We start from the raw sequence: 22,407 nt of genomic DNA, 5'->3' as shown, positions 1-22,407 counted from the left end.
CTGACGCGCCCGGCCGCGGCGCCGATTGGTGGGGCGCGGCGCGTGCTCGGGGCGGCAGCGCGGGGGTCGGCCCGGCGCAGCCCACGTGCCGCCGCCACCGCCCTGGAGGCCATGGTGCTGCAGCCGGGGGCGGCGGCGGGCGGAGGGCTGGGCCCCCCGCGCCTGCCCGACCGCCATGGCCCGCCGCTCTGCTCCTGCCCGTCCCCACCAGCACCGGGGCCCCGTTGCCCGCGGGGAACCCGGCGTCTGTCAGAAACCGGCGCCGGGATGCGGCGGAACGACAGCGCGGGTGGGCGTGGGGGGCTGCGCGCCGCCGCCTCCCTGCCCCACATCGCGCGGGGGCGGGGGGCGGAGGAGGGCGGCGGGCGGCGGAGCCCCTGCCTGCTCGTAGCGCTGCGGCCCCGCAACGTGGAGGCGGAACGGGAACGGTTCTTCCGCGCCAGCTTCGCCTACGACCCGCAGTTCGAGTACGCCGAGCCGGTGCCCGCCGCCGTGCTGGATAAATACGGAGCCGCCTCCGATCGTTTCGTCGCTCAGGTGAGGCGGGGCCGGCGGGTCACGCGCTGCCCGCGCCGGGGTGCGTCCGCCTGCCGGCGCCGGCTGGGGGAGGGGGCGAGTATCGGTACGGGCAGCTGCCCTGATTCCCCTGCCGGTACTGCTGCCTCGGGTGGGGACTGGGCGTCCCCCGGGTGCGGGGAGGGGTGCTCGGCCTCGGGGGAGGAGGAGGAACCGGGGGATCGCCCGCTCCCTGCCTTCCTCCCGCCCCGCGAGGGCGGTAACGCGGCGGGTGCGAGGGCGTGGGTGGCCTCGTGTAGGGCGGTGCCGCCGGCTCGGTGCCGCCGGCATGCAGCACGGCGTGACCGCTCCGTGGTCGGGCCCGCCGGGAGCTGGTCCGCGCTGCCCGTCAAACCCCCCGGCTGGCTTTCCTCCCGGCTTCTGCTGCCAGGCTGCTGCCTGGTCTTGTTCTGCTCGGCGTCTTTTGTATCCTGCCTTCAGCGCGCTCACCCTGGTTTTTCTTAAACTCTTCTTTAGTTACCTGCAGGAATAGGACGTCCTCCATGGTTGACATGGGTGCTGGTCATGTCGGTGCTGGCTGATGCTGCTGGCCTCAGGCTGGCTCTTGCGTATGGGTGCACAGTGGTGGTGGGGAGCTGGTGCTCCTCCAGGGACACCTTGCTGGTATTTTTTTGCACTTGTTGCTGTAGAAATGGCAGAGAAGGAGCTGGAGTGCGTGGGTGACTGTGTGGGAAGCAGTCCTTAGCCTAAATGACCTGGTGGTTAAGTCCAGCTTGTTTTCTGGAAGGCCTAAAGGTTGTCCGGTGTGGCAGCATCCTTAACTTATCAGCAGACGTGGTCAATAATGATAAGAGTTGGTGTAGACTCCTCTTAAGGAGTCTGTATTATTTTCCTTAAGTGCTTCCATTGCTCATACGCTACTGAAATGTTCCCGGCTCACTCTCTGCCGCAGACGATAACGATGTGTGGACGGATGGCAGTGAGCAAACAGCACCCAGCCGCTTGGTGGGGAGGAAACTGGCAGGAGGAGCGTGCTTTCTTGATGCTCTGCCCGCAAATGAGCCTTGCCTGGATGCAGGCAGAGCGAGGCAGGAATGGAGCTGCAGGCTCCGTCCCTTTGCTTTGTGCTTGGAGCCCGGCCGTGCCCCAAAACCAGCTTGCTCCTTGGGCTGGGCATCCTGCCTCTGGCAAGAGCATCCTTTCGGCCACACAGACCCCTCTTAGCTGCATCCGAGGAAGCCAATTAAAAAATGCTTACAATAAATTGAGACTTGCATGCCAGAGGCATTTCTTTGCACCTCCTAGTTGGGAGCTTACATCTGGTGTTTCAAATAACAACTTCTTCACCCTTTTTTTTTTTTTTTTTTCATGTTCACTTATTCTTGCGTTACTTCCTATATTATTCCTGAATTATTATCCAGATGATCCAGGCTCTTTCTGTAAACAGCTTTCTAAGCAGTTAGTCATCTCCAGTGCCTGCTGTACCTCTGCCCCAGATAAACTGGTGCCAGCGATGCTGTTGCGGCGGAGACGGTCTGACTGCTGTAAAGACCTCGCTGGCTTTTCAATGTTTTCTTCCTGCATTTAAGTGTATTTTGTTCTCCGAGTAATGCGGTAAAACGAGTTGTTCAGTGCTATTTCCCCCCTTGCTTTCTCTTTTGGTACAGTTGACTTACGATATAGTAAAAGATGAATAACTGAGATTATTTTTCTCTGTGCATTACCTTGAACGAATGAATGAAATTGTTTGTAACCAGTGTGAATGGTCTTATCCTGGATCTTAAAACCCTTTGCAAGTGATATTAAGTGTTGAGTGTTTCTACCAATGTTTCTCCGAGTTCTCTCGTGACAGTGCGATGGGACAGTATTCGTGTCACTGTACTTTGCTCGTATCCTGCAGTAACCTCCTTCCAGTCTCTTTTATTTTGGGAGACTTTTTCCTTGACAGCTAAGTATTAGCTATAAACTGCTTTTATTTTAAAAACCTGCATTAATCATGGAGCTTAAATAAATGAGACATTTCGCTAAGCCAGCATCCTTGGACAAGAGCAGAAAAACCAACACCAGTTCCCTGCTTCCAGCTTGCTGCTCCACCAGCTGCTCTGCACGTGCTTGGGGAGGTTATTTCATTTTTTTTTAATAGAAAATTTAAATAAACCAGAAGTATTCTTCTAGCCCCGTGGAGGCTCATCACCCCGGAGATCGTGTTCCTGGTTTGTCGTGCGAATGCTGGCAGCACCAGCACGGAGCTGGGGCTGGAGGATTTGTTACTCTGCTGCATATGGTGGGTGCATGATTTTGGGCTGCCCAGGGATGTTCAGCAGCATCTCAGAAAACTAAACTTGATATCTTAGGAATTTTGCTCTCTGGGGTGCGTGCTGGAGGTCGGCGGGAAGCGTGCCCTCTGGTCTTTCTTACTCCTGGGCACCAGCTGTGCTGGGTTTCTCTTTGGCTCAGTGCTTTAGGTCCCCTGGGAGGAGAGAGAGCAAGTGGCTGAGCAGAGGTGGGAGGAAGAAATGGTCCTTTTTCTGCTGCAGTCAGCAGGAGGTACCTTGCAGCACTGCAAAAACAATCCTGATTGTTCAGCAAACAAAACAAAAAAACCCCCAAACAAACAAACAAAAACAACAAAAAAACCCCACCCAAAACCAACAACACAAAAAAACCTGCACAACTTCTTCTGGAAAGACACAATAAGTGACTCGAGAATAAAAAGCAGCTGTGCAGAGAAGACTGTCCAGGGAAGGAAAATCAGGACCTTCTGCTGGGGCAGAGGAGGCTGCTCACCAGACGCAGACCACAAAGCCCCTCTTACCGTGTTGGGTCGTTTGAGTGCTGGTTACTGGTGGCGAGCACCCATCTCCTGATCCTGGTGACCTTAGGGACAAAGGAGGGGATGGGACCTGCTCTGTAGGGCCCAGCCACTGCCCAGAGACTGTACAAGAGCAAAGGGGGTTTACTCAGCAGGAGGAGGTAAAACCTGCACCATTCAGGAGCAGCACTTGGTCCTGGCCTGGGAAGCTCAGCAGCAGCTCAGCCAGGTTTACAGATGCAATAAAACTGCTGGAGAAACTCCAGAATTGGTGCAAAGTCGTCGTCATCTGGTTTGGCGTTATTAATAGACTGGAGAAAGTTATTGCTTGAAAATGTCTACAATGCAAACTCACTTTTGGGGAAGGAAACGTGCTGATAAATGCTTGTATTTTATAGATGCTCCATAAATGTTAATGCTAGTAAAATAGCACGTGCTGCTTTTATTAGAAGGCTGTTGGTGTGCAGCAGGCTGGTTGTGCTGGGACCCTGGCCGAAGAGGAGGAAGTAGCATTGCTGCAAAGGGCAATGCTGGTGATGCCCAGCTTTCCTGCCAGGCTTGCAGTCCAGCGCTGCAATAAGAAACTCCTGGAGTAAAAAGCAAGCTGATAAACTAGATCTCTTTGTGCAAGCACTAGAATTTGAAAGGAGAACCGAAAGCAGAAAAGATTAAAATAATCACGGCTTTAACCTCCAGAGGCAGCGTGCTGCAATGATGCCGTTTCACTTCTGCTTTGCCCAGTCCCATAATAGATGCTTGCAAGGATGACAGAAAGCAGAAAGAATACACCATGGGTCATGCTGATTGCATTAAGTGTCCGTCTGTCCTGGTGGCCACCTCCAGCTGGCTCAGTCTCCTTGTTTTGGATATTGCAAAACCATGTCTCACTTTACAGGCATTTATCAGGGATTATCTCCACTGGGTTTTATTGCATGTGGGATTTTAAGATGTGTTTATAAGCAGGGAGGGTGTTTGCACTGATGTTTCATTTCTGCGTGCAACAGGCAATCAGGATCATTCGTGCCGTCCTGGAGAAGTACGGGACCTATGAGAGCTTTGAAGTCGCAACAGGCGGGAGGCTGTTGAGCAAGTGCCAGATCTGGTCCGTGATCCGAAAGTACATGCAGAAGGAAGGCTGTGTGGGAGAGGTAATCCGCATCCCTGCTTTATCGCTTGTAAAATACAGCTGCAAAATGTTTATTTTCTGATAAAAAGGGCTCCAATTAAGAAATATTTTGGGTACAAAGAAGAAACTTTTCTACTCTGAGCTGTGGAGTCCTTTCATCTCTGGCTTGGCTGCGTTCTCTGTACCCCAGCGTTAGGATGAGGGTGCTGGTTCCCCACCAATTTTCCTTGATTTTTTCAGTGTATATCTCCCTTTTATGCTTGAGCAAGAATGCTCCCTGTGGCCACGCAGGGAGCATTTTGCTGCGTGCATGAGGCATCAGTTACTGCCATTAGCAGTGGTATGGCAGACATCTCTGACAGCTGCCTTCACTCGCGTGTCCAAAAGTAAATCCAGGGGGAGAGATTTCCTGCTGTCCAGCGGCATGTGCTGGGTTACAACGCTTTGAAACTCCAAGCTCAGGTTTTAAGGCTGGGGAATATGTGGTTATGATATGACGATAGCCATGCGGGATGGAGGAGGGGGGGAAGTTCAGCAACTCTTAATCTGATTTCTCTGTTCCCCTAGCAGCATCCAGCATGGGATGTCCTACAGCTTTGATTAAGGGGCTTTTTTACCCCTTCCTGCTAGCAAGGTGTGGGCAAAATGCTTCTGCCGTCCTGGGTTCAAGTGGTGATAAGGATTTCTGGACCTGGTTTTGTTTTTTTGGCTCGCAGGGCTGCCTTTGGCTGTTGGCTGCAGCGCAGAAGGCCGTGCAGTGCTGGCTGGCATGGGGACTTCCTCACCACTGCCTCTCGGCCAGACTGTTTTTCCTAGCTCTGCCCTTTCACTTCCATCTCCAAACAGGGTTATTCATGAGCATTTCCCTGAAGCATCAACTTGCTCAGCGGTACCCAGTGCATTTCATGCCTGCAAAAGCAGGAGTGAGTGGTTCCCCAAGATCCCACCTGGCCAGGGGATGTTCCTCCTCCAGCCCCCTTGGTTTGCCATTATCCCTCCCAGGGGTGTCCCTGTGATGTGGATTTGGCACCTTGGCCCTCCTAAGCCTTTGCTTAGGACAGAAAGGATCTCTGCAAAAAGGATCTCGGCGTTCTCCTGGAGGAGCTGGCTGCTCACGGCTTGGATGGGTGCACTCTGCGCTGGGTTAAAAACTGGCTGGACGGCCAAGCCCAGAGAGTGGTGGTGAATGGAGTCAAGTCCAGTTGGCGGCCAGTCACGAGTGGTGTTCCCCAGGGCTCAGTACTGGGGCCGGTCCTGTTCAACATCTTCATTGATGATCTGGATGAGGGGATCAAGTGCACCCTCAGTAAGTTTGCAGATGACACCAAGTTGGGTGGGAGTGTTGATCTGCTGGAGGGTAGGAAGGCCCTACAGAGGGACCTGGACAGGCTGGATCGTTGGGCCGGGGCCAACTGTATGAGATTCAACAAGGCTCAGTGCCGGGTCCTGCACTTGGGTCACAACAACCCCATGCAACGCTACAGGCTGGGGGAGGAGTGGCTGGAGAGCTGCCTGGCGGAAAAGGACCTGGGGGTGTTGATTGACAGCTGCCTGAACATGAGCCAGCAGTGTGCTCAGGTGGCTGAGAGGGCCAATGTCATCCTGGCTTGTATCAGGAATAGTGTGGCCAGCAGGACCAGGGAGGTGATAGTGCCCTTGTACTCGGCACTGATGAGGCCACACCTTGAGTACTGTGTTCAGTTTTGGGCTCCTCACTCCAAGAAGGACATTGAGGTGCTGGAGCGTGTCCAGAGAAGGGCAATGAAGCTGGTGAAGGGTCTGGAGCACAAGTCTTATGAGGAGCAGCTGAGGGAGCTGGGGTTGTTTAGTCTGGAGAAGAGGAGGCTGAGAGGAGACTTTCTCGCTCTCTACAACTCCCTGAAAGGAGGTGGTAACGAGGTGGGGGTTGGTCTCTTCTCCCTAGTAACGAGTGATAGGATGAGAGGAAATGGCCTCAAGCTGCGCCAGGGGAAGTTTAGGTTGGATATTAGGAAAAACTTCTTCACTGAAAGGGTAGTCAGGCACTGGAACAGGCTGCCCAGGGAAGTGGTTGAGTCTCCATCCCTGGAGGTATTTAAAAGACGGGTAGACGTGGTGCTTGAGGACATGGTTTAGTGGTGGACTTGGTAGTGATGGGTTTACGGTTGGACTCGATGATCTTAAGGGTCTTTTCCAACCTAAACGATTCTATGATTCTATGAAATCTCTTCCTATAATTCAGCTGCCTTTTAGTACCCAGAACCAGTCCCAATACCCAGCCTAGCAGCTGGTCAGTCTTACTTGCAGACCTACACTTATGACTTGCTAGTTGTGGTCTATCTCTTGAATTTATTAATTGATTAAATTCAGCTATTTTGCTCTTCTCTGTTAATCTAAACCCAAATTGAGCTCTGGCTGGGCAAAAAGTCATCTTTTTTCTTACATATTGGTGTACAACTGGCTTGCTTTCAGTCCTATGTAATTTTCCCTTTGCTCAAGGGAACATAGGGTTCCGTAATTATGTTTGCACATCGGCGTGCGAGATATGTGGCTCTATCTGAAACTTTTGCTAAGTGCTTTGAAAATTTTTAAAGTATTGGTTTGTGCATTGCTACCCATTAGAAATTTTCCTGAATTTCTCTGGGACAGGGAAGAGGGAAGGGTTTCATCTGCTCTCAATACAGCGATGTTGGCTAAGCTTGCTCCCCGTACAGGACAAAAACTTGGTGAAACTTCTGCGTCGCTGATAATATAACACCCTGTCAGGGGACTGGGTGGTTTCAGACGTGTATCTCCCTTCCCGGGCCTGTATCTGTAATTCCTGACTTTCCCCTGCTGTATCCCATCTGTTCTGCCGTGCCATTTCCTTCCCTGTTATGTATTCATCATGATGGCTTTCTTAAAAAACAAACCAAAACAAAACAAAAAAAACCTCTAGCGTGGGGGGTTGTGTTAGCTGAGAGACTGATCCGCTGATGCGTCAGCTGCCTGTGCTGCCTGCAGGCCGTCCTGGCAGGCAGCGTGGCCAGGCTGGTGGCAGTCACTGCAGGCAACTGCCCTTTGTCCCCGGCGTCGATCGGCGAAGGCAGGATCCCGCTTTCCGGCACCACAGGCAGCGTGCTTGTGGGTAAGTATTTGCGCTATAATTAACTTTGCGTCTTCAAAAGCTTCTTTGTTGGGGTGTGAGCTGCTAATCCTGAAGCTCTTCTGCTTTTCTTCTGGCTCAGGACTGAGGTGACACTGCCGGAGCTCAGAGATCTCCATACAGATTTTGGCAAGCTCCCAGCTTGCAGCAAAGAAACCCCTGGCCCCATTGGTAAGTGCTGCATGGCAATCCCTGGGGTTGTGAAATGTCGTTAGCCTAAATAGCACTAGCTGGCATCTCCTGGGATCCCATCGATGGTGCCTCTCCACCCTGGAGCTGCTCAGTGCCGGCGCTTTCTTGGCATGCGAGGTCCTGAGCAGATGAGCAGGGAGCCAGGGAGCAGCAGGAGCCTGTACCCCCGGAGCTGCAGGAGCCATCAGCAGTCTTCCCTTGGTTCCTGGGGGCAAGCTTTTTGTCCATCATTGTATCCACAAAAGCTGAGCAGGAGCTTCATGGACCATGAGGATGTGCTGCGGATCCTGCTCAGAGCGAGAGAGGTCACAAACCTGGAAAGCTGGCGTTGCTGCTCCAGGAACAGGACTTTGGCCGAAATCACAGCCCCTGTTGTAGCAGCATTTGCAAAGCTGGATGGTCCTGAAATAAGGCAAGTGGTGCTGCTCAGTGGGCAGACGGGCTGCTGCAGCCAGAGAAGGGCTGCAGGCAGCGTAACAGGAGTGTGTGAAGCTGTGGTCTCCAGTGATGCTGAAGGTCCCTTCCCATCGCTCCCGGCTGGCTGGCTCAGCGTGGGGCGGTACTTGGCACCACTGTTTAATAAGAAAAAACCAACGCTATATCACTGCATTGGCAAATAAGGGGAAAAAATATAATAACCGAAGCCAGTGCCTCTAAAAAGTTGTCAGACTGACATCTGAAGAGTGACATCATGGGGTTTTGCCTGTCGTCTTCTCATCGTGGTGGCCCCTGGGTGCATCTGTATCATCAGCTCTTGCAGGGAGACTCCAACCTGCAGCTGTACCCATGGCTGCAGGTGCTCTCAGCCTCTCCGAGCGGTGTCTAATCCCATTTCCTGACCCCTGGATCAGTCCATTTCTGTCCCTCCTTCCCCTGCCCAGCTCTGTCCCAGGTCTTTCCATCCTTAGGACAGGGATGGGGAATTTCTCTCCAGGCTGCAGCAGCCCTGTGTCTTCCCAAGTCGGGGGGTGTTTCTGCCTGCAAAACCCCTGCTGTTAATTTGCCTACCTGATCGTGAACCCTTGCAAATATCGTGCAGCGGGTTACACCATTTGCTGATGCTTCTTTGTCCTGAATCTGCTTCCTAATTGCTTCACTTGGTGCCATTGAGCACTTGTACAGGGAAAGATAGTTTCCACTCCATATAACTGAGTGTTGCTGTTTCTGTGTTGCCTTTACCTTTTCTTCACCATCAGAAAGGGAAAAAAAAAAATCAACAGTGCTCCCTCTGACTTGAATGCTTCCTTTAAAGGCTCTGGGGTGTTCTTACTTGGAGTTGTCCTTCGTTCCTGGAAACACAGACTGGTGACTTCAGCTGCACCCTTCCCTCTGTGCTCAGCCTCCAGCAGTGTCTCAGCTTGTTGCAAACTGAATTTTTCTGTTCTCTTGGATCTTTCTCCAAACGCTGTATCCCAGGGAATGCTTCATCTTGCATTTCAGATCTTGCTGCCTTGCCTAAAAAGGGCTCGTGCAAGACCTGGTTTCAGTGCTGAGCATCACATTCTCAAGGCTTCTGAGCATAGCATCCTCGGCCGGCTCTTATTTTCCAGCTGTTTGTTCTGTTTCTCTTTGCTTATCCTGTGCATAGCAATACCAGATAGGAAAAGAAAAAGGAAAAAAATTGGTTTTGGACTGTTCAGTCTGCCTGCTGTTCAGGCATGATAGTGAAGACTGAGGCACAGCACTTGCCCAGCACAATTTGGCTGGACTCATTTGGTGCTCACATCGCATTGTGTGAGCAGATCATTGATGCTGTGGCTTTAGCCATCTCAGCACAGAAATGCCAAGCCTGGTGACCACTGACTTGTCCTGTAGCATAAAGCTCCCCCAAATTAATATAAAAATCAACTCTTTTAAAGCCAGAGCACTCCATTGCAAATGTTGCTTAGTGCTTATTAAAGTGGGGTGTGTCTCAGCTTTAGGGGAGCTCAGCCCTGGTAGGATGCTCGGGTGCAAGCTTGGGTAATAGCAGGGAAAATGCAGTGTAGGATGTGGGACACAGCATTCCCAGTACAGCAGAGGAGAAAGGCATGGACAGGTGATGGACAGATATTTGGGTTATAATAGAAGAGTTTTCTTCAGGGGTGGGAATAAGGTGCCAGTGCAGATGGGAAGGGAGAGCTGGAGGTCACCAGAATGGCAGAGATGAGCTGCATGGAGCATTTACCCATGTAACACTCAATATAGTTAAACTCCTGGGTTTATACAATATTTCACTTGCGTGAGTGCTCAGAGTGTCGTTTTCAGAGACGGCTTTTGAAATTGCACGAGGGAAACTTGAAGAATTTGGGGGATGCCAAGCGACCACCAGCCTCCCAAAACCCACCAGCTGGGCTGATCCCACTGCAGCAGGTCCCGCTGGTACGGGGGACCGGGAGCTGCTGAATCCGTGTCACCTGGGGATGGCGCCTGGAGGAATCCAGCATAACGTCGCCAAGGATGAGCAACTGGAAAATGGAGAAAAGCAGAGACGAGGAGCTCTGGGAGGGTATTTTTTTTTTTTAATAGGCTGGGGGAAAGCAGGTTTCAGGATGAGAACAATTTGTCCTAGGGCAGAAGTTAGTTTTTCTGCCACTAGTTTCCTAAATTCCAACCTCCTTGGGTTTTGTTTTTTTCGTATAGGGGCAATGAAGTGTGACAAGACAGCAAGATGTGGACCTGGCCTTGTGGAGCACTCCCAGCCAGCCAAGCATCCTGCATCCTGGTAGCAGAGCTCCGGCTGACACAGGGCATCATATCCAATGCTCCCTGTAAGAGCCGCAGGTCGGGCAGCAAAGACCTGGGGACCAGGGACTGTCACAGGGTCCAGGCATCAGTTCTGTGCTGCAGCATCTTCAAGGGAGCAGGAAAAGAGCTGCGATGATGAAATGTATTCCTTATCTTTCTTCTGGTTTAAACTCTGTTCCCTGGCTCGCCCCTTCCCCTCCCACGTCCCAGGATTTCAACCTCTGCTAGTCGCGCTTGGGATTACTACGTCGGATGTCTGGGCTGTATTCCCATCATGTGGAGCTGACCTAAGAGATGGGAATTGGTTAAAATCCTACCAAAACCAGGCTCATTTGTACGTCCTTATTTCTGCTTGCACTGAAGCAGTAACCTTCCCTGCCTGTCATAGCTCCAGACGGGGCTGTTAGCAGAAGCTGGCGCTGCTGCCAAAAGTCTTCTCCCCACCAAGAGCCCCCCATGGGAGCTCATGTGGCCAGGGGTGATGATCTTGCTGGAAACTAACCTAGAGCATAAAACAAGTTTTAGTCTGGATCAGTTCCCTGCCTCGGTTTGTCCCAGGTCACTAAGGACCATGGCTGGACCCTTATTTATTTTGACTTGCTTACTGGAGCAGAAATAAAGCTCGAGGAGATACACGCAAGTCAGAAGTGAACTGCAAGTCTTTTCTTGGAGTTGGAAGGGTTTTCTTTCACACTGGGGTATGCTAATCCAGGTAAGCAATTGCACTGTAAGTATTTTCTGCTGTTCGTTTGCCCAGTGGTAGACTCTGCTCTGTTACGTTGCACTTTTGGCTTTCACGAGCAGCTTTGCAGAATAATAAATCTGGGTTAAAGCAAACTTGTTCAGTCTCCTCTCCTTTTTTTAAATAAGAGAGCAGAATTGCTGCATAGTGTGTGTTTGTGCACCTTTTCATCCTGAAAAGTGTCAGCTGTAAAATAATAGATGTTTTTTACAGTTAATATGGATGTGACGGAAGGATTTTGAGATTAAATTGGTATGTGCCCAAAGGTCCTGAGCATTGCTGCTGCTGCACCTCACATGCAAGAGCTCCCAGGGCTGCAGCAGAGCCGCATGTCTCCTCCAGCAATGCTGCGGCTTCGACTCGCTGCAGATCTGAAGTTGGATGGTTAGAAAATGCTGCTTGGCTGGCACATTAACTCATGTTAACATAGAGCAGCTGTCTTGGCTCTAGCACTTGCGATAGCCAGGTTTCCGAAAAACAGATGTTTTTTTCCGTATAAAGATGTTCTCCAGTCCTGCGCATGCGTTGCCCGTCCCTGCTGAGAATCATGGCCGGCACATGCGGTTCCTGCTGCAAGGGTGGGCTGGTGTGGATCTGTCCTCACTGCTCTTATCTTGGACCCTCAAAAAGGAGAATGTGCAGGAGAGTCCATGAAAATGGAGCCAGAGCCTTGGTTCCCTTGTGGGCTGTTTATTGGGGGGGTCTAGAGGTTGGACCCATAATGAAGCAGGCACTGTTGGTTTAGAGTGGGGTCAATGTGATGACCGAATTTACTGCACTGACCTATGCTAGTGGGGGTGCAGGAACGGGACTAGGCAGGTCTCTGGAGGATGCCCATCATGCGTGGCCATAAAATTGTGGGGGACCCATGGGAACAAGCTGGGGGAGAGGAGGGGGATGCTGGAGGCAGAGGGATGCTGGAGCCAGGCTGCCCAGGAGCTACCTGTGCCCACCATGGTGCCTACTCAGGTTTGCTGGCTGTGAAACAGTTAAAGAAGTTACTTCATCCCCCCCGTGGGTTCATCCGTTTCCTCTCAGCATCCCCTCAGCACCAGCAGTGCCCTCCCTGCCTCCTCGTGCTGTCTGTGGTTTCTTTGGGGAGCTGCAGCACAAGTCAGTGATAGTGCAGCAGTGCCTGGCAGTGCCACCCGTGGTGTCGGTGGCTTTTTCTGACCATCCACCACCACCTCAGCCTCTGCTTAGAGCCAAGACCCAGCTGAGTATCTCCTCCCAGGGCAGTGCTGATGCCAGTTGCCTCCTTCTTCTGCAGGTGGTGGTGCAGCTCACCGATGACCTCCTGTCCCAGGCAGTGATGATGGTGGAGGACAGCCGGCCAACGTTGGCCATCAACCTGGCCGGAGCCCGGCAGCACTGGCTGGAGGGGATGCTGCGCCACGAGATAGGTCAGCAGGGTGACAGTGGGGCAGAGCGGGGGGATGCTGTGAGCATCCTCTGATTGTCACTGGGGTAACAGCCTGGGGGCTGCAGGAACCACAGGGCAAGGTGATACCCACCAGGTCCTGCAAGGGCATCCTGGGCAGGGGGGTGCTCCTGGGCAGGTTTCGGAAGGGGCTGAGGCCACCTGGGTCCCTCTCCACGTGCGGGCCAGGTAGTGTCGGGCACCCACCCATGCACTCCTGTGCCTGCCTCCCCCGCCCCGGGCACCAGAGCAAGCAGATGTCCCATGGCACCAAGACTAGAGCTGGTACCTGTGGGTGCTGGGTCTCAGCCCCAACCCCAGTGACTTGGGGGACTGGGGGTCAAGCTTTTTGGAGGCTGCGGCCAACGGTGCTCGCTCCCATCCCCCCTCCCCAGGCACCCACTACATCCGGGGGGTGAACAACACCCGCCAGCCCTGGCACAGCTCTGAGGGCCGCAAGCAGTACAGCCTGAAGCCCGCCAACCCCACGGAGGAAGGCTTGGCCAGCCTGCACAGCGTCCTCTTCCGCAAGCAGCCCTTCCTGTGGCGGGCAGCCCTGCTCTACTACACCATCGAGCGGGCCAGCCGCCTCTCCTTCTCCGCCCTCTTCCAGGACCTGGAGCAGTACGTCCAGGATGCCGGCATCCGGTGGGAGTACTGCGTGCGGGCGAAGCGGGGCCAGACTGATACCTCGCAGCCAGGTACTGCTCGGGAGGTGAAAAGCCCTTGGGTTTTGGAAGGGTTTTTTGTTTTTTTGGTTTTTTTTTTAAGAAAAACAGAGGCAGGTATGTTTTGCTGCTGGGTGGGCTGAGCATCACTGATGCCATTGCCACAGCAGCCTTTGAAATAGTGGCTCTGCCCACCAGCCCCAGCTTCCCTACCCATTCCTGGCACTGCTCTGCTACAGATTTAGCCTTGTCTTTAAGGCAGTGATCTTTTACATGCAGCCTTGGCACATCAGCTCTTTGGCTGCTCAGGGTCAGGTGGGGATGGATGGGCACCCTCTGCAGGGAGACCCATAAGGTGGTTGCAGTCTGATGGGAGCGACTCGTACAAGCTCCTGGAGAGGCAGCAGCCAAAGGAGAGGAAAAAAATTAGCATTTTGGGGGATGTATTTAGATTCTTGCAGTGGTTTACCATTTAAAAAGAAAATAAATCCATCAGGAAGAAGGGTGAAAGCATCCCAGTGAGACGTTTGTCATGCCCCCCCCTCCCAGCCCAGGACTTTTGCTGCACCTGGCCGCCTCTGCGGTTCCCAGCACTGCTCCCCAGCGCTTGGGGCGCTCATCCTTTGGGATGCAGCAGTCCCGGCCGCAGCACCAGCAATGCCTGAGCCCTGGCACACTCATGTCACACCAGTCCAGCACCATCACTCTAATTATTGTGGTCAGCAGACATTCGGGTGAGTGGAGGGCGGTGGGGATCCAGGCTCCCGCTCCCCAGCCCCTCCTGCTCTTCCAGGCTGTTTCAGTAAGGACCAGGTCTACCTGGATGGGATTCTCCGCATCCTGCGCCATCGGCAGACCATCGACTTCCCGCTGCTGGCTGCACTTGGAAAGGTAACGGCTGGGGAGGAGCAACTGATCCCAGAGCCCCATCCCATCCCAAAGCTCACATGGGCTCCCACGGTCCCATGTTTTCCTGAAAACAAGCCCTTGGCTGGAAGCCCTTCAGCTCTTTGCCTTTCCCTATGTGTATAGGTTTCAGTGGAGCAGGGGAAGGCACGGATGCAAGGAAGGATGGGACAATCCGTCCTCCTCTGTGGGAGACCCTTAGGGAGAGGGTTAACCCAGCAGGTTAAGCTCTGCTGGCCATGCTCCTGGCCCTCTGTCTTGGCCACACTGGTCCTGCTGTCCCCTCTCCCTGCAGCAACAGAAAAATGACCAAAACCGCAAATCCTTGCAAATGCCTCCCTGAGCAGCTCTGCCGTCGCCTCCCCGCAGGCAAGAAGGGGTGTTTGGGCAGGGGGTGGGTGACTCAAATGGGTTGCCCAGGAGCCAGACCCCCTCCTTGGATTGGGGAGGCGGGTGCTGACCCCATCTCCCTGCTTCCCATTAGGTCTCCTATGAAGATGTGAATCGGCTGAAGAAATTTGGGGTCCTGGAGAAGGCCCGCATCCCCCATTTCATGCAGGACCTGGAACGGTACATGAAGCAGCTGGACCACATCGTCACCACCAATGGCCTGAATGAGGAGGAGCTGGAGCAGCTGCTGCCCGACTGAGGGGCGTCCCCCCAAATTGGGGCCCCAAGGGTGTAACTGGTGCTGTTTATTCGATATTTATTGGGGCTGGAGCCTGGAGGAGAGGGCAGAGCCTGGGCCTCCTCCCCTGCGCCCGGGTGGCCGCTCTGCATGTACTGCTGTGTAGGGTAGCGTAGCTGAGAGGGCCGGTGTGGTTAGTGTTGATGTGTTCCCCCCCCACACTGTCCACTGTGCGTTTTGGGGACGGCTGCGTGGCTCCCTCCGCGTGGCTTTGGGGAGCCAGAGAAGAGGGTTCAGAGGGAGGGAGGGCAGAGCTGGGGAGATGCACTGGTCCCCCATAGGTGCAGGAGGCTGTGCTGGGGTAGCTGCAATGGGGGGGGGATGCCCTTAGGGTACCGGGGGCGCTGCCAGCAGCGTGGGGGCACCTGCTCGGGGCCAGCCAGTGGGGCTGGGGGCTCTGGCCTGTGCCTGGCAGCCCTGGCAGGGAATAAGGGCTGCCCCATGTATGCGTTTCCCACTCCCTGCCCATTCCCTCATGCCCCCCACCAGAAGCAGGAAGGACTTTAATCCCCCAAATACCAACCTCTGCTCTCCCCTCCCTCATAGATACTTGCCCACAGTTAACCATTGCTCTGCACCCCAACTACAGCCTGGCTCTGAGGCACAGGAGGACTCAAGGTGGGGATCAGGCTTGATGTAAGGAAAAAGTGTGTAATAAAGATGATGTAATGGAAATAATGTGTGGGCAAAAGGTTGTGGATAGCATCAAAAGCCAGGCTGGCACTGCTGTGAACACTCGCACAGGCAAAGCTGCATGGCTCCAAGCTGGTGCGTCAGGAGCAGGAAGGGGTCACCGGAGTGTGTAGAACAACATACCGGGCAGGGACAACATTAATAAATCAAAGTAGGCAAAAGCAGAAGCTGCCCTGAGCTGTTCCTGGTCTCTTAACACATGGTCTCTGCAGCAGCCATAGCACCCCGGCTGTGCCACCCCAGGAGAGTTGCTTTAAAAGAAAGAAAAAAAAAACCCCACAGATTTAGTTTTGGCTTCTTTTAGCTGTAGCCTTTCATCCCACTGAACTGCGAAGGCAGCACAGGCCAGTTTGTGGCTCCAGCGAGCCCAGGCTCAAACCCAAGAGCTCCAAGTTTGGCTGCAAGCCCCATTCACAGCACCCCCAGCTGCTCCACACTCCTGCTCTCTGCAGGGCGCAGATGCTCCGACAGGCAGGGCAGCATAGCACAAGCTTGGGAAGGGATGAGACCACTTGTCTTGGGCAATTTTGCTTCCCTCTGGTCCAGGTCTCCAAGAATACGCTGGCATTTTTAACAGCTCCCCTCTGCGAGCACCCCTGCATGAACACACTGCCAGGACAGTCAATTTGACTCTGCTCTTTAATGTACTATTTCCGCCAACCTTGCAATCCCCAACCTCGAACGCAATACAGCGCTGCTTTAAAAAAGTATTTACACACATCCCAGCATCACCCCCCTTGTCATCCCAAGGAGCAAGGCCTCAACTGGTGCTAAGAACCAACCAAGGGAAGTCTCTTGCGGCCTTTCTAGCGGAATGGCAGCAATGACAGAGGGCAACATAGCTACTGCGATGGTTTTGGATTGGTTTCGGTTGCATCCCTGATGAAATAACAGCATGGAGATGAGAGACAGCATTAATCTATCTCCCCAGCCAGGGCTAGAAGCGCTTCATCTGGCGGCGTTCTTGTCGGCGTTGCTTCTTCTCATTTGGTTCCTGACCGGCGGGCGAAGAGTCAGCTGTAAACCAGGGCCCCAGGATGTTCACCCACAGGAGGTAGAGAGCACGTCCAGGAGCCTGCAAAACACATGTGGCACAAACTTGGTCACTTTGGGGACAGCTCTGGCAGGGGTGGCGTGACAGTCAGGACGGCTGGTCCTATTGAGGAAGCCAGAGGAGCTGCAATATCTCTACAGGCTGCCTCGGGGGCATCACAGGATGCACAGAAATCAAAAGCAGTGGCAAGCGTCCAAAATAAATGGCCTGATTTCATATGGTTTAGGAACTTGCATACATATACAGCACTTAGGCTTCATATATGGAAATCACAGCATCAGGTCTGAATTACCCAGAAAGATCCAACTGCTCAGACATTCTGCCTCTCCCTCCTTCAGAAAAAACACCCACATTTCTCTGAATTAAAAAAAAAAAAGTGATCCAGATGGTCCCCAGGGGATAGTCAGGGTCTAGGCTGCCCTCTGCCAGGCCAACTAGAAAGGAACTTGGGCGTAAGGACTGAAATGAGGTAACTTTCTATGCTCCCAAGATTGCCTTTTATACCTTTGTGAGATATACTCAAAACAACTGTGGGATTTTTTAACTAACTGGAGATTTTTTATCCTTTTGCAAAAGCAGTTTTAGCTGGAGGCACATGACAAATGTTTCAGGAGTAGAAAGAGTCTGGTGTGTTAAGGGGAAATCAAAGCCTACAGCGTTTGATCTACCAAGCAGCACAGTGTCCAGCAGTTCCCAGCCTCAGTCCGTGCTGGTGAATGACTGAGAAAACGAAACAAGAAGAAGCACAGTCTGTTTGCCACAGTCACAAAAAGGCTCTGCGCACAAAGATGGCTTTGATCTGCCTCATGTTTCTTGTTGCCCTTTCCCAGGATGAGAGAGAAAGACCAAGGCCAGCCTAGTTTTTGTGGGGTTGACCCAGAGGGATCAGGCCTTCTTTCCCTTGTACGGCCTAACTTTTAACAAGATTTAACAGGGAGATTAAAAAAATTTATCAGAATAGTTTGGGCATGAAACAGGACACTGAAATGAAATGGATAAATGATGTGCTCAGTCCTGAAGACAGGGAAAGACAGGGACAATGTAGAGCAACAAGGAAAACCGCAGGGGCTTACCAAGAGCCAGAAGTACCAGACGTAGAGCGAGAAGCAGCTCAACACTTGGACCATAGCTGTCAGCAGGATCACATCCTTGAGGTGCCTGAGGGAAGAAAAGCAAAACATTAACCTCCTGTTCCAGCCCCTGCTGAACACACCAGCTCCTCTGCCAACACAGCCCGTTTGCACCACCTCCAGGGAGTGACCCTGCCTGCTCTGACAGAAGGACTGTCCCTGCAGCTATGCTTTGCCACACAAGGTAATCTAGAAGAATCAGAGCAGTAAACAAAAAAAAAAAAATCTGATGAGTTAAAGAGCTAGGCTCCCTCTGAAAAGGGAGATTGAGAAAGCTGAGAAATGCAGGGGGGTGGAAATCAGCAGCAAAACCACCACCCCCGCAGCCCGGAACAGCAGCCAGCACCCGCTGATTTGACACAGATCACACATAAAGTACAGCTGCTCACAGCTGGCTGCAGTAGGGGAAGCACAGATCTTCCCTGTGCCATTGCACAGGCTGACAGACATGCTCAGGGTCACCAAAGGGCTGGGGTGCCACAAGGACAAGCACACCATCACCCGCAAGCCGAGCTACAGCAACAGATGGCTCCGGCTCCCCCTCCCCTCCTGCTTATGCAACTGTGGGCTCTTCCACGGCAGCCTGAGGCAGAGCTGAGAGCAGCTATGGACAGGGACAAGCGGCCCACACCTCAACCACCACCCTTGGGGGGACCTGACACCCAGGAGAGGTAAAAAGATATTGTTTTTTTAACACAAGCCACGGGGAGTGCCACAATGGGTTAGAAAAACACCAGCTTCTTCACTCCCATTAAATCATTATCTGCTGGAGTAAGAAATGCGTGGGTCGTATCCAAGAATGGAGTTGAGAAAACAAAGGCAGAGGTAATGGTAATGAAACAGCTTGTCTCATTCTGGGTTTGCAGCACAGCGCAAAACAAAGTGGCCAGAAACAACTGCTTTTGGTTTGGACACCATTATCAACTCAAAACACTGTGGAATCCATCCAACAGCTCTATGATGAGACACTGAGGTTCAGAAATCTCACGCATCACCGGAGGCCCCAGAGCGGTGGTGGCAGAGCTCCCACCGAACCCAGCTTTCCCAGCTCTCCCAGGGACCAGCACAATCAGCCTTCCTCAACCCCAAAGCAACACACAGCATGATTCCAGTACAGACAGCACAAGGGAAATGCCATCAAATCCACAGCCTTCCAGAAGCAGCTCCGAAAGAGGACTCATTCATCAGCTGTGGCACACTCAGCTGAGAGGCAGGAAAACACCCACTGCTTTCTGAAAGGAACTGCTAGCCTAGAGTGGTTCCCCGATCCCCAAAGCGGTAGTTTAGAGCGCTTCACCTGACAAACGGACAGAGTCAGTGGGAGGAGCACTTTGTGTTCACATACCAACAGGTTTAAACTAACGAGACTTGCACCCTCACGGCTGAGGGCTCTGCACAGCCTCAGGTACAAAGGCACAGGGTAAGGACAGGAACTTCAGCTGTGCACGTTTTGCTTTTACAGCTCTGCTGCTGAGCTGTGCCGTGTTTTGCACGGCCCGTGCCTCAGACAAGCATCAATTAATTTTAATGTCTCATAAAACTCACCCCAAGGGTGTATTGCTCAGGCAGAAAAACCTGCGAGCCCCAGTACCAAGGGAAGTACCACATCTGCAACCAGGGCTGCAGCAGTGCTGCAACTGCACTCATCACCTTTTCGCAGCAGGTAACGGGACCCCTGTACCAACACCTCTCAGTCATTTCCCCTGACAGCACCATCGCACCCATGCATGGGGCAGTTATCAGGGCACCCACTCTGCTTCGGTGCCTTACACATCTCCCAAGAGCATGTCTCACAGCTAGGAGGATACCCCAGATGGCATCAAACTTCTTTATCTTCCTTACTTGACTGTCCCGTGTTGTGTTTCACAAAAAACACATCCAAAATATTTTATGCTTCTACTCTGGAGCGCCAAAACAGTGTGAAACAAGACAAAAACGTTTGGCTGACCAGCAGGAAAAAGGAGTCACTATAAGATGAAGAGGGTGTAAAGCACTCAGCTCATTAATCACACTAGAAATAACCCCCTCTCGTCCTGGCCACCTCATCCCTTGGCTGAGTCTCTTACACCAGACACCCGAGTCATTCTGGCTGCACATCAAAAACGTACAACCCCACTAGCAAACACACAAGATGAGAGCTCATCCTGTGCAGAGACAGCAGGTTCTGTGCCACACAAGTGGGTCTGCCTGCTGGTAACATCCCCGGGCATCTGCTGGCTGCAGAAATAAAACTTCTGTTAAGAAAAATATATAAACCCGCTCACGGCCCTTCAGCACGAGAACACTTGATGTGATGCAGAGGGCTCTGCCAGAAACAAGGCCCCACTGTGTTTCTTCAGAAGCCTGGCAGCAAGTGAAAGACAGAGGCAAACCTTAAACTGTAGGACAAGGACGTGGGAGGGAAGGGGCCAAGCACCCCGGGTACCTAACTGAGCGCACGGTGAAGATCCCCAGCAAAAGCTGGACCAACAGGCAGAGGCTGAGGGCAGGGAGGACAGCGAACAAAGCCTGGCATGTCCACGACTGCCCAGCAGTTTTCTGTAACTAGTTTAAGGCTCGCTGTTGGAAAACATATAAATCTAGAAGATATTTCTGCTGTTTCAGTACTGTTGTCCCCTTATTTTATTTAACAGCACTTTGCAGGAATTACTGTTGTGTGTTCCTTGACCGAGGAAAAGAGATTTACAGCACCACCAAGAACACTGGACAGGCAAACGCCTGGCACTGTCTGCAGACAGACAGAGGGAATGCACAAGCACAGGGGGCAGAAAAGGCTGAGGAGTGAGAGGAACTGGCTAAGGCAGCAGGGAGGTTTTTTAGCATGTAGAACAGTTCAAGACAAGGCCAGTTTGCAGCCGAGATGGGGTAACTGGCAGTGCGTGCCCTTTAAGCAATACCTGCAGTGCCGGTTTAAAAAGAAAATATAAATCTCTGTGTGTTGCAGAAGCGCGCACAGTGTCAGCGCTGTCTCTTCACTGAAAGACGGCTGAAAGCTGCTCTGGCCAAACCGTTTGGGATCCCCTACCTGTGCACCTCAGCCCTAAGGACAGTGACCATTCCAGGCTGACACACCCACGTAGCAGCTCGTGACTAGTGCACGCAGGGCTGAGCATTCAGATAGCGAGATCAGTTTAGGTACTTTCTTGGAAAAAATGGCTACAGGCTTCCAGCTCCCCTCATGCCTGCGCCAGTGGGCAAACTGAGGTGGGAGCTGAGGTCTGGCCTTCTCCTTCAGGGGCTCTCCTGGCTCTGCGTGCACGCTCAGGCAGCAGGTCCTGCTCACCTGGACTCGTGCGGGTGTGGACACTCACTCTGCCATCCCCTGCTCCATATTCAGGTCAATTCCCCCGTCGGCGAGGCTGCCATCATCTGTGAAAGATGGCTTTGCCATGGAGTTCATGGACCGGTAGCTGGTACCGTAGACCACCAAGCTGAAGACGAATGCTAGCTGCAACAAGGAAACAGCCGTCAGCCGCACAAGCCACCGGACAGAGCGGCAGGGGTCTGCTGGCCTTGCCTGTCGCGACAACTGGGAAAGGACCGGGCGCTCACCCACGTCCAGGCGGAGGCGGCGGAGTAGAAGATCACCAGGTTCACCACGGCGTAGACGGCCTGCGGAGAGAGCACGGCACGGCTGTCTGCCCGGCCCGGCCCGGCCCGGCCCTCCCCACCGGCCCAGCCCCGCGCCCCGCCGGGGCCCTCCCCGGCCGCACTCACGGAGGCCCCCAGGATGATGCGGAGGTAGAAGCGCAGCGTCTCCCGGTTCTCCTCGAAGATCTGCTTCTTGCCCTTGGTGCCCGCCTTCCCCTTGGGCTGCGGAGCCAAGAGAGGCGATCAGCGGCCGCGCCCGCCCCGGGCCCCCGGGCGCCCGCACCCCCGGCCCCGCCACTCACCGCCATGGCCGCGCCGCTCCGCGATCGCCTTCCGGGCCCCGCCGGAAGTGACCCCCCCCGGAAGTGGCGGGGCCGCGCCTGGTACCTGGCGGCCCGGGCCTACCTCAGGCCGGGGAGGGGAGGGACCGGGCCTGGGGTTCCCCTCGGTCCCCGCAGGCCTCCCCTGTCCCCGGGGGGTTTCTGCGGTTCCTAGCCCCTGAGGCCTTTCCCCCGGCCCCACTGTGTAGCCCAGGGGCTCGGAGTGCTGGTGCCTGCGCTTCCCATCTCAGCCCCCCTCCTTCTCCCCTGTACGGTCCCTTGGCCCGCTTGTGCCTGTTGCCTTCCCTTGGCTCTTAGGAGAAGATGTCAGGGACCTGCACAGCCATTGGGAGTCTGACCTGAAGCTGAGCGAGCCACATTGCTTTCAACTCCCTCAGTAGCTCCGCTGGCTCCTGGGAGGTGGTTGGGTGCGTGGGACAAGAGCTGGGGCTGCACAGCCTGGCCCTGCAGGGCGGCAGCCTCACAGCGACTGCCTTCACCAGCCCTGTCTTTCCTTGCAACAGCTCCTTTATATCCAGGATGCTGCTCTCCAAGCTTCAAGCCCAAGAGGCACTGACTCACTTGCAGGTGCTGAGCCTGTCCAGCTTGTTACCAGGACCACCTGCAGTGCTCCTGAGTCTTCCTAGGCTGGAAACAGCTCCATGGCCACCTTCCTCGGAGGTGACTTGACCCCTCGC

The 22,407-nt window shown here is 53.7% G+C and overlaps 2 protein-coding genes across 5 annotated transcripts; one reads left to right on the top strand and one right to left on the bottom strand.

Moving 5' to 3' along the window:
* Positions 1-68: 68 nt before the first annotated feature.
* Positions 69-15,599, top strand: MATCAP1 (microtubule associated tyrosine carboxypeptidase 1). 4 transcript variants are annotated; one of them, XR_015700579.1, is made up of 7 exons: positions 69-537; positions 4,333-4,476; positions 12,510-12,642; positions 13,055-13,360; positions 14,121-14,218; positions 14,360-14,602; positions 14,718-14,853. XR_015700579.1 is itself a non-coding variant. In XM_087739968.1 (6 exons), exons 1-6 carry the CDS (start codon positions 112-114, stop codon positions 14,880-14,882), a joined length of 1,272 nt encoding a protein of 423 aa, XP_087596094.1. In that variant the 5' UTR covers positions 69-111; the 3' UTR covers positions 14,883-15,599. The 4 variants fall into 4 exon arrangements, 3 of the variants coding, with proteins under 3 accessions (XP_087596094.1, XP_087596096.1, XP_087596095.1); XM_087739968.1 differs by lacking the exon at positions 14,360-14,602 and having other exon boundaries at positions 14,718-15,599; XM_087739970.1 differs by lacking the exons at positions 12,510-12,642; positions 13,055-13,360; positions 14,121-14,218; positions 14,360-14,602; positions 14,718-14,853 and adding exons at positions 7,418-7,560; positions 7,661-7,749; positions 10,018-10,258; positions 10,393-11,188.
* A 636-nt stretch (positions 15,600-16,235) lies between these two features.
* On the bottom strand, positions 16,236-22,406 carry TMEM208 (transmembrane protein 208). Its single transcript, XM_087740302.1, has 6 exons — positions 21,692-22,406; positions 21,516-21,611; positions 21,351-21,410; positions 21,110-21,246; positions 17,742-17,826; positions 16,236-16,689 (listed from the first exon to the last, which is right to left on the bottom strand). Exons 1-6 carry the CDS (start codon positions 21,695-21,697, stop codon positions 16,552-16,554), a joined length of 522 nt encoding a protein of 173 aa, XP_087596428.1. The 5' UTR covers positions 21,698-22,406; the 3' UTR covers positions 16,236-16,551.
* Position 22,407: the final 1 nt, after the last annotated feature.

This window comes from Nipponia nippon, unplaced genomic scaffold, assembly GCF_047370975.1.
Source record: "Nipponia nippon isolate SJK-2023a ecotype South Korea unplaced genomic scaffold, ASM4737097v1 scaffold_7, whole genome shotgun sequence".
Taxonomy (NCBI): Eukaryota; Metazoa; Chordata; class Aves; order Pelecaniformes; family Threskiornithidae; genus Nipponia; species Nipponia nippon.
Note: the sequence above shows the minus strand (reverse complement) of the source record. Positions and strands in the feature narration are given on the sequence as shown.

Coding starts and splice junctions, on each gene's coding strand:
- TMEM208 (XM_087740302.1), bottom strand. Junction 17,827..21,109: donor ATGGAGCAGGGGATGGCAGA/GTGAGTGTCCAC, acceptor TTCTTCCCTCAG/GCACCTCAAGGATGTGATCC. Junction 16,690..17,741: donor TCTGGTACTTCTGGCTCTTG/GTAAGCCCCTGC, acceptor TGTGTTTTGCAG/GCTCCTGGACGTGCTCTCTA.
- MATCAP1 (XM_087739968.1), top strand. CDS start 112: ATGGTGCTGCAGCCGGGGGCGGCGGCGGGCGGAGGGCTGGGCCCCCCG. Junction 538..4,332: donor CCGATCGTTTCGTCGCTCAG/GTGAGGCGGGGC, acceptor TGCGTGCAACAG/GCAATCAGGATCATTCGTGC. Junction 14,219..14,717: donor TGCTGGCTGCACTTGGAAAG/GTAACGGCTGGG, acceptor GCTTCCCATTAG/GTCTCCTATGAAGATGTGAA.